This window comes from Poecilia reticulata, chromosome 10, assembly GCF_904066995.2.
Source record: "Poecilia reticulata chromosome 10, P_reticulata-male-v2, whole genome shotgun sequence".
Lineage (NCBI taxonomy): Eukaryota > Metazoa > Chordata > Actinopteri > Cyprinodontiformes > Poeciliidae > Poecilia > Poecilia reticulata.
The window spans coordinates 24,787,082-24,798,052 of NC_088839.1; the positions used below are offsets into that span (position 1 = coordinate 24,787,082).

The window sequence follows — 10,971 nt, forward strand, 5'->3', positions numbered from 1 at the left end:
GTTGTAGATAGCTACTCCATTACATTTACTGGTGAACTTTTTGGGAAAAACTACTTTTAAAAGTATTTTTGCTATACTGTACTTTTTACTTTTACTTTATTATGAAGTATTGCTACTCTGACTTGAGTAAAGTTTCTGGACTTTACTCAAGTCAGAGTAAAAGTCTGACTTAAGTAACTCATTCAGTGAGTAACTTCACTGAATGAAGAATAAGCTTGTTTTAACCAAACAAATCACCAGACACGCACAGATTTTGCTTAAGTTTTGTAAATTTTGTATTGAAAAAAGAAAAGAAAAAAAAGATTTGGAAAAATGTTTTTACTCTTACTTGAGTAATTTCTTGGATGGCTAATTTTTACTTTTACTTCAGTAAAAATATATTGAGGCAGAACTATTTTTATATGAGTAAATTTTTTGGGTAGTCTTACCAAAAAATGGTAAGACTACCCAAAACACTGATGCAATATTTTTGCATCAGTGTTTTGGGTTTGAAACAAACTGTAGTTATTTCTGCAATGTTGAGTCTTTAATTTTAGGTTATTTGATGCTTTTTGGCAAGGTGTTTTTAATGGTTACAGCCAAGTATTTCTCTTCTGGGAAAAGTCAGAAAGTCATTGTTTTTGGTTTAATCCAGGATTTTAAGTATATAAAATGTGGGCTGCACAGTGGCGCAGTTGGTAGAGCTGTTGCCTTGCAGCACAAAGGTTCTGGGTTCGATTCCCGGCCCCAGTCTTTCTGCATGGAGTTTGCATGTTCTCCCTGTGCATTCGTGGGTTTTCTCCGGGTACTCCGGTTTCCTCCCACAGCCCAAAAACATGACTGTCAGGTTAATTGGCCTTTCCAAATTGCCCCTAGGTGTGTGTGTGCATGGTTGTGTGTCCTGTGTGTCTCTGTGTTGCCCTGCGACAGACTGGCGACCTGTCCAGGGTGTACCCCGCCTCTCGCCCAGAACGTTAGCTGGAGATGGGCACCAGCAACCCTCCCGACCCCACTGAGGGACAAGGGTGAAAGAAAATGGATGGATATTAAAAAAAAACTTTTGGTGGACACAGTTCTAATTCTTGAAAAATCAGACTTTCACTTCTCCAAATGTAATAAAAAAAATCTTCCAAAGATTTTATTAATCACTAAGAAATTATTATTATTATTATTATTATTATTATTATTATTATTATTATTATTATTATTATACCAAACAAATTATTCTCAACTAGGTACATGAGCCATTGAAAACTAAGCCTACATTTCTTTCAGATGTGATAACATAAAAATGTGTTTAAGATTTACGTTGTACTTTATTTCAATGTTTTAATAATATCTAAAAAAAAAATTATAATGTCGCAACGGGGAGAGAACAAAGTTAAAGTAAAATAAAAAAAATCTATTTTCTAAAAAGAAAAAAACTACATAAGTTAATACGTTAGATTAACACGGAGTCAATTTCGGTATTATTACCTCTGGTTTACTTGTAGCTACTTTGAAACAAACTGCAGCACAAACTCCCGTCCCGTAACAGACATTCTGTTTGACAAAACCATAACCCTCTGTCACCTAGGTAACGCGAGATAACCTTCGTTAACTGTCGTAAAGTCACGCAAATCTCATACAACTGAAAAGGAGCGTGGAAATCTGCTGCAGCAACAGCTAATACATGAACTGTTTTTGCTGACTTTTCTTTCCGCTTGCCCGACTTGGTAAACTACGTTCGGGACAAGCTGTGACATACTTGAAGATCGCGGCACCAGAGACCAGAGAGGATGTTTAAAAAGTACGTGTCTGTGTTGTACAGTTAGCTAGCAGCACACTGAAGTAGCCAATGCTAAGTTGCTAGCATTAGCTTGTTTGATATTGTAGAAAGACATTATTTAGTATTTAGAAACTGACCTGGAAGGTGTTTAATTTTCTACTGGTAACACTAGATTTTGAGGTAAGCAGGATTAGCTTCAATAAGCATTAGTAGAGCTAGCATACAGCTAATACAAGAAGGGCAAATTTGAGTTATTTTCTGTCAGTAGCTTTCTGTTAGATGTTAGCTGCATAAAATCAGTCTGAGTCAAACAGAGCTTCTGGGTGGGATCAGTAGTTTTCTTTCATATTTCAGCTAAAACGGCACACAAAAGAAACAACTAATGAACATTCTCATGCAGCTCCCTACCGACATAAATTAACATATCAGATTAAAGTACTACTTATAAACTGTCGGCCAGTTTATGGGATGACCAGGAAGTTTATTTTAATATTTTCTGGTAGCTTGTAAAACATGCTACCAGAGGTACCAAAATCTAAGAGTTAGGTTCTACAAAGAATGCTGATTTTCTTGCACTTAAAATTCAAAATTGCAATATATTTGTGCAGAAGTCTAGAAGAAGGTTGATCTTTTAAACATATCTGGGGAACATTGAGGAATGGAGAAGAACTGTTCTGGTATTGATAATTAGGAATGAGGATGGTGTGGTAAGCCGTAACTAAAGGTTTATGACGTTGATGAGCTGTACCATCAATATATGTGAAAGAGTTATTGAAGAAAAAAATGACAATGGAATAAGCATTGTGTTTCTATTTAAATCAGGATTTTAAAGGACTGGAAAGTGCTTGATTTCTGTATATAGTCCTTGTACAGTTTTGTAATAAAGCCGTAATAATATTTTAAGAGACAAAACTATTTACAGAAAATCAAATGATTATTTCTATTCTGTTTAAGTATTTAATTTGAGCAGGAAGGTCATTTACTTTACAACAAACCGATTTGTTAAATGTAAGACATTTATTTTTCCTAATGGCTCAATAAGTTATTGATCTGAGTAAGTCTTATATTTTAGATGTTAAAGTTGTTGAAATTTGGGGATTTTTTTGTTACATTTATGTTTTGTTCTCAGACTCGTCAGGTGTATGGAGTGTATGCGAAAAAGACGTTTCAAAACATTTTTAAAAAATTGTTTATTTGGTCCCTTCTATGATACTATTATAACATATTAGTAGCAAATTAGCAATAAAGCATGTCATATAACAGAAAATGTAAAGTATGTTCTTTAGTTAATTTGTATTGTTTTTATCTATGAAGTTTGGCACTGGAAAAGTTTGAAATTTTATCAATTTAAAATTATCACTAAAAATACATGGATAAGTATAACTCTTAAAGTTAAATATATGTTTGTTTGTTTTTTTTTTTTCAGATTTGATGAGAAGGAAAATGTGTCGAACTGCATCCAGCTGAAAACATCGGTGATCAAAGGCATCAAAAACCAGCTGCTGGAACAGTTCCCCGACATCGAGCCATGGCTCAATCAAATAATGCCAAAAAAGGACCCTGTTAAAATAGTGAGATGGTACGATCCGCGTTTCCTGCCTTCGTTGTCTCATGAATGTTCTGTTCAGGCTGGTGATCTGCACTGTTTATCTTCTGTGTGCATTTCAGCCATGAACACATTGAAATCCTGACAGTGAACGGAGAGCTGCTTTTCTTCAGACAGAGGGAAGGACCTTTCTATCCAACCCTCAGGCTGCTCCATAAATGTAAGCTTTCCTCAACAACATGGTTTAAAAATAAAATCTCTGATATTTGACTTTATTTGATTTTTTTCTTCCAAAGAAGAGATGACAAATGACAGGAAATATTTTCAAAAAGCTGCTTTTATTTCAATCATCTCTCTTCTGTGAGTTGTCCTACAGAATATTAGAGAACTTTTGTTTAACTACCAGAATATGATCATAATTTTTTAACAAATTAAAGACCAGAAGAACGTTTTAATGAGAAAAAAGCTTGGATAATTAATTTTTGGTTATTTTGTCTTGAAATATTATGTCTTTATTCTGATGATATTAAGACATCCCCTTCATAAAACTCTTATACAGTAAATGCTTCAGTCAGAGGCTTCTACAGAGCTGCTGTAATACAGACTGCTACAGGAAATCCAGCTTCTGTAACAACGCTGAAGCAACTGGGATCATAAAAGTGACATTTAATTTCGCTCTCAGATTAATAAAGTATTTTTATTTGAACTGATTTGAACCAGGTGATGAATGAAAAGAAGAATTAGAAATTAATGTTTCCTATTGTGAGAAATAAACCAGAAAATCAGGTAATCAGGTTAAACATAAATAACTATAATTACTGCACAAATATCATGAAGTAGTAAAGTTCAAATGTTCAAGTCAAGAAAATTAACTGCAACATTTTGATTTTCAAATTTGTAAACTAAAATGTTTTTGTTTGTTTGTTTGATTGGCCTTGGGTTACAAATTAATTTAGGAGATAAAGTAAATTAAAATTATCTTGTTTATTCGGTAAGGTCAGAATTTCTTTAAAAAAGAAATCACTGAGACAGAACGTTTTATTTTAATCTCTTTGACGCCTCTTGTATTTCATGGGTAAAAATGCTGCGAAAACATTACAGTATTTTTTATAACATTATGATTTAAAAAAATGTTAGTTAAATTTTGCTGAATTCAAGGTTTAAATGAACAGAAGCTGTTGAACAAGATGGCCGCCCTGCACATGCTAACATCAAATCAAAGGAGTGAATTGTTGAAAAAAATCCAGATTTTCCCAAAATTTAATGTTTAATAATTTAATTGATTTATCACCCAGCCCTACTGATACTAAAGCATTTAGTTGATTTTATTTCCTTTTCTCTCAGATCCTTTTATTCTTCCACACCAGCAAGTGGACAAAGGGGCCATAAAGTTTGTTTTGAGTGGAGCAAACATCATGTGTCCTGGACTCACCTCACCAGGTGCCAAACTCTACCCTGCCGCTGCCGACACAGTAGTTGTATCCTTTCAGTCATGATGTGTTATTGTAGTTTTTTTTTCTGCTGTCCAACAACAATTTCAACTTTCTCTGCAGCTTTTAAATAAAGATTTCCAACATGTTTGTCTTTAACAAGTTGATCCAGGCGATCATGGCAGAGGGGAAGCAACACGCGCTTTGTGTTGGTGTAATGAAGATGTCGGCTGAAAACATGTAAGCCTCCCAAATGTTTTACTCAACAAATCCTTCACTGTTCGCGTCCTTATGACTCTAAAATCCTAATCTGTGTCTAACGAACAGAGAAAAAGTCAACAAGGGAATCGGAATCGAGAACGTTCACTATCTGAACGACGGTTTGTGGCACATGAAGACGTACAAATGATGACGCCACCCAAACCGAGCGACAGCAGCTCAACCGTTTCCACCTTCACACTTCGCTTTGTAACCTGCTGGAGGCTGCAAATCTGCCATCATGATGCACAAATAAATTAAAAGATCCTGGTTCAAACCACTCCCCGTTTGTGCTCTCCTTAAATTGTTTGAATTAGAAACATCATCAAGGATGTGATGTGGTTTGAGACATGTTTACGTTATGAGGAAGGGAGCGGCGAAGTGGCACACAAAGCAACAGTTATACCTGTTTATCTGCATGCTTTAGTAGGGAGCAAGGTGAATATTCAAAGAGAATACTACCACTACTAATTAAAGTAGTGGTAGTGTCAGTTAAAAACTAACTCTAGATGTCAGTTTAGCTTGTAAAAATGGATTAAAATTTAAACTATTAAGAGCAGCTTTTATTGCATTTATGTAAAGTTATCTACCACTACTTGGGTAGCAGGACTTCCGGTTGTTATGATATAAGATGCACAAAATTTCACAGGATTATTTTTATAAAGTTAGTTATTTCTTTATAACTAAAGTTAGTTATGCGCAACTGCACAGTGGCGCAGTTGGTAGAGCTGTTGCCTTGCAGCAAGAAGGTTCTGGGTTCGATTCCCGGCCCCAGTCTTAATGCATGGAGTTTGCATGTTCTCCCTGTGCATGCGTGGGTTTTCTCCGGGTACTCCGGTTTCCTTCCACAGTCCAAAAACATGACTGTCAGGTTAATTAGCCTCTCTAAATTGCCCCTAGGTGTGAGTGTGTGCATGGTTCTTTGTCCTGTGTGTCTCTGTGTTGCCCTGCGACAGACTGGCGACCTGTCCAGGGTGACCCGCCTCTCGCCCCTAACGTTAGCTGGAGATAGGCACCAACAACCCTCCCGACCCCACTAAGGGACAAGGGTGTAAAGAAATGGATAGACGGATTTTTCAGGCATTTATAATTTGCATAAGACCACATAATATGAATACTGAAATGTTGAATTTATTTTTAATTACCCAATAAGACATTTTTAGTAGAGATATAATGCATAAATGTCTTGACATAAACATTTAAACTCCAGAGATATGAAAATATGTTTATAATTATTTTTGCTCGTTTCTTCTCACTATTTGCATTTTTAGATTTTTTCTCCAGGTTTTGTTTGAAGTTGAACTATTTTAGTTTAAATTCCATATTTAAGTGATTTGTTACAGCCATGTAACCAAACAGGAAAAAACAGTTTCTCAGATAAATTGTAATTGCTAAATGCTGAGTTACTTTTTAGGAATATTTTAATTTTTATAATCAAACTCATTATTTTTGGGAATAGAAAATGATTTAGTAATGCACAAAAGTCATAAAAGTTCCTTAAAGGATTAATTTCTATCACTATTATTGTTCAAACAAAAATCAGGTGAATGTAAATCAAGAAAAAAAAAAACTAAAATATTTAATATCCGATTCTTCATAAAACAGAAAACCAAGCATAATGTTTAAGCAGCTTGATTACAGCTGAACTGTGTCATGATGAAAGCTGCAGTATGTAATTTTAATAAAATGTTCCTTATTAAAACTGCCACCAGTTAATGAGACAGATGCAAAAATGAACCGTTTAAAGTCAAAAACAACCATCAGAGCCAGGAGGAGGATCTTAGCGCTGTCAATCACTCTTATGCTCAACCCCACTCACTTAAGCACTTTGAATTGCCTCGTTGCTGAAAATGTGCTGTATAAATAAAATAACCTTAATTTTTGCTAAGCTAGGTTCACCACAACACTAGTCACTAGTTCCAATGCTAGTTTATCTACAGATTATAGTAGATAAATGGCTGCTCTGTAAGGATGATTTGTTTTTCCACCATTAGAACATTTAGCAGCGTACATGTGGTTGATTGACAGCGCTAAGACCCACCTTCTGGCTCTGATTGGTTGTTTCTGACTACGTGGTGTATTTCTGCTGAGAGAATCATACTTTACATAATTTTAACAAATATGTAAAAGTATAAAAATTACATAATGCAGATTTAATGGTGCAACAATAAAACATTAAATCTGATAACAGGTGGAATTTCACAGATTTAGAATGTTATTTTACAATAACAAAACAGAAGCTTAAAGACTGAGAACAAAACTTCAGGAACCAAAATCCAAACCGAGATGATCCAGTCTCAGATCCACAGACATCCGGCACCGGCCAAGTCAAGTGCAAAAAGTTACAAATATACAGAACTCCCCCCAGGATCAAGCCTCGTAAACAAATATCTAGAGTCAGGTTTGCCATCACAGAAGCAAAATCTTCAAAACGACAGAGCGAGGCTAGTCGTTGTCTGAGCCTTTGGGAGGGAAAAATGTCAATAAGTCGTGGAAGTCGTGTCCGTACGGACGGAGCCTGTAAACTCCGAACATCATGACCTGCATCTGGTTGGCGGACAGGCCGCTGAAGGTGACGGCCAGGTCGGAGCAGCAGCCCTCCACCACGTTGCTGGGGTTCTGCTTCATGCTTTCCGATATCAGGCTGTCCACCGTCTTGCTGTTGAACAGGCCCTTCCCGTGGACATCCTCTCCGTTCTCCGCAAACACGCCGGTGAACTTGAGGCACACGGCAAGCTGCTTGTCGTCGCTCAGCTTCCACAGCTGCCGTCCTCTCTCTGGACACTTGTCCTCGTCCTGGAAGACGTTCACCAGCCTCTTCAGAGCCTCGTAGCTCAGGACGATGCCGCTGTTCAACTCAACGTACTCCAGCTCCCCGGACTTCACCGACTTCCCCAGGTAAAACGGCTGCTCCGGGTCTTTGGTGAGCACCAGGTACTTGAGGTTCTCGATGATGGCGAAGGTGTTGGGCTGAGCCACGAAGAACCAGCGGATGTCCCCGGCGTTCTCGTAGGCGTGCTTCAGAGCCTTACGCAACCTTGCCCAGTCATCCTTCTCGTTCAGGTCTATGGCCTCCAGTGCCTTGGAGGCCTCCGAGGTGTAAAACTCGGCCTTGTCGCAGTGCTTGGTCCAGGTGTCCAGCGCCGTGGCCCAGTAGACGAGGCTTTTGGGCTGCACCATGACGACGCAGTAGACCTGCAGTTGGTTGTTCAGCTCCTGCAGCCGGCTGTCAGAGAGCTGCTGGAGCTCGTCTTTGCTTGCAGCCTTGACGTGATGATGGTGGTGGTGGTTGTCGTCCGTCCTGGACTCGGTGACGGGGCTGAAGCTGCCCAGCAGCGACAGCACCAAGCAGAAGAGGCCGCCCATCACCATCCCCTTCATGAAAGAGCCTCCCTCCGACAACATAATGGCAGCAGCGGCTGGACAAGACAAAAACTGCTTTTATTCCTCATTTCAGGTGAAGCAGATCAAGCTAACACTTAAAATCTGCAGTCGAGGTGCAAAGAAAATGTTATTTTCTAGTGTTGAGACAAGGACTGTTGCAACAAATCAATTAATAGCATGATAAATTAAAACAAACTCAATTATTTCCATTTTCCTGATTTAACATTTCTCTCTTTCTACTAAAAACTGGATGATAAAAGTTTTCAGTTTGATGCTTTGGTCTCAACTAGCTCTTTTTTTGAAGGACAATTTTGTTTACAGAGATGTCATAATTAATTTTATTTGTCGTTTCTGTTGTTTTATTTGTTTTATATTTTTAAAATGTCTTTCAGTTAAAAGTGTTAAATGTTATATTGCATTTTTACTTGAAAATGGTCTCAACAACAATTTTATGATTTATCACAATAACTTCTGGGACTTTTTATCATCCAGCAAAATTTGCAATTATGGCAGGCCAAATGAAACGATTAATCGTAATGAATCAATTACTGGAATAATTGTCAACTGATTTAGTAATCAATTAATTAACAGGAGCATTTAGACTGAAAAAAATTCAAATTTCCAAAAAAGCAACATAATCAGAACAGTAAGCAAACCAAACTGTTACAAATAATACATACATTTTGTATTCAAAAATTTAAAAACTTCTTTGTCTGTAAATATTTGAAATAGTTTTATCTTCACCTGGTTCAAATTTTAAATAAATCTCATGTTAATCACCTTTTCCTATCCAATTATAAATCAATTAATCCAAAAAATAATAAACAGATCAGCCCTATACTGTATAAATGTTAAGTCAAGAATGGTAATGCTCGAAGTATTTTTAATAATAATAATCAGGTGACTTGAAGAACTTTGTGACACCTTAAGCCTCTTTAAGAAAAGACATTTTAAACTTGTATATGACTCTGTAAATAGAAGATAAAGAGCAGGATGTACATGCACTATGCAATCAGTTGCTAAACAAACTGAAGTCTCCATTAATGAGAATGAAGCTCTTCCTGTTATAAACCAGGCTGTGTGTCTTTAAGAAACTCATGCAATAGTTTTAACAGGCTATGGTTTCAAATCCATTCATTGAAAGGTTTCTTATTGCCACTCCTACATTTTAAAGTCCTTTTACTGACATACGAGGGAAACTGTTGGAGGCTATTAAAACTGACAATCACCTTTCAACGTTGTAAAAATTGTACGATTTTTGTTACCATTTATTCATCAATACGAGTTTGAAAATAAATTCACAAGCCATAAAGTTAAAAACTGGTCTAAAGTCATATCTTTATTCACTCAAACTATTTGTGTGATCAATATAAAATATACTGACTGATGACCTAAGTTAACTTTGAATTACAATTAGTTAAATATAAATCATAAAAGGCTGAAGATACACATTAATAATGCTAAACATCCTAAGTAAGAAGGCTAGTTCTGTTTTGCAAAAACAGAACAAGCCCTATTAATGCTTTACTGTTTATTTTTTGCATAATAGTTATTTTTATTGTGCAAAAACTATTCTTTATAAAATCAATACGATTACAGACAACCCCAAGCATCCTGTAAAGATATTCAGTCAGAAGCCTCTACAGAGCTGCTGTAATACAGACTGCTATAGGAGATCCAATCTGTTCACAATCAGCTTCTACAACAACTCTGAAGAAACTGGGATAATATAAATTAAAACATTAATAGAGTATTTTTTTATTTAAACTGAATTAATGTTAATGTATGAAGACTTACAAATTAATGTTTCTCGTCATGTTAGAGAAATAAACCAGAAAATCTGGTAATACTAAACAAAAACAACTACAACTGTCCGATTTTTGTAGTGTAGTATCAAAGTTCAAACGTTCAACTCAAAAAAGAAACTATGAAACAGTTTGTTCAAACACGGACCATTTGTTTTTAGTTTAGTCCACGCTTTATCTCTTCGACGCGTCTTAAATTCAGGGGTAAAAATTATTCTAAAACATTACATCATATTTTAGTCCGAATGGTTTTTAAAATTATTATTACTTTTTATATACTTACATTAGCAGCTCTGATAAGCTAACAGATAACTTTAAAACACCAACTGACGGCTAGCTACTTAGCTCCATATTAAGGCTTTTTTTATGTTTTATCGGCAACATAAATAAAACTAAAACGGAGGATTTATTTCTACTGTACCTCAGCGGATTATTCTTGCCCTCACAGCTGGTGCCTTCGCAGCGACTGTCTTTCAACTAAAACTTCCTGTTTGGTTGGTCACCAACGTCAGTCTGCGTCAGTATAAAACTCTTCTTCTCCATTCATTTGTTAGAGCGGATATATGCTGCCCCCTTCAGGACGCTTTTAACACCTCGCCTTGACTTTAGGTACCTCTTTGCAGACGCGCTGATTCACAGTGACAAATGGTGTGGATATTTCATTAGAAACAAAATATGAGATTTCTCCTTTATACTGTTACACAGAATGTATCATACTAACCAAAGATAACGATGTTTATATATATATATATATATATATATATATATATATATATATATATATATATATATATATATATA

General features: G+C 36.1%; 2 protein-coding genes across 3 annotated transcripts; one reads left to right on the forward strand and one right to left on the reverse strand.

Moving 5' to 3' along the window:
* Positions 1 to 1,573: 1,573 nt before the first annotated feature.
* Positions 1,574 to 5,261, forward strand: mcts1 (MCTS1 re-initiation and release factor). The gene is made up of 6 exons (XM_008420638.3): positions 1,574 to 1,768; positions 3,174 to 3,326; positions 3,416 to 3,513; positions 4,638 to 4,771; positions 4,896 to 4,963; positions 5,051 to 5,261. The coding sequence occupies exons 1-6, from the start codon at positions 1,758 to 1,760 to the stop codon at positions 5,130 to 5,132; spliced, it is 546 nt and encodes a 181-aa protein (XP_008418860.1). The 5' UTR covers positions 1,574 to 1,757; the 3' UTR covers positions 5,133 to 5,261.
* A 1,852-nt stretch (positions 5,262 to 7,113) lies between these two features.
* Positions 7,114 to 10,727, reverse strand: c1galt1c1 (C1GALT1-specific chaperone 1). Of its 2 annotated transcripts, none has more exons than XM_008420639.3 (2): positions 10,592 to 10,727; positions 7,114 to 8,400 (listed from the first exon to the last, which is right to left on the reverse strand). In XM_008420639.3, exon 2 carries the CDS (start codon positions 8,384 to 8,386, stop codon positions 7,427 to 7,429), a length of 960 nt encoding a protein of 319 aa, XP_008418861.1. In that variant the 5' UTR covers positions 8,387 to 8,400; positions 10,592 to 10,727; the 3' UTR covers positions 7,114 to 7,426. The 2 variants fall into 2 exon arrangements, with proteins under 2 accessions (XP_008418861.1, XP_081467854.1); XM_081611728.1 differs by lacking the exon at positions 10,592 to 10,727 and adding an exon at positions 10,454 to 10,505.
* Positions 10,728 to 10,971: the final 244 nt, after the last annotated feature.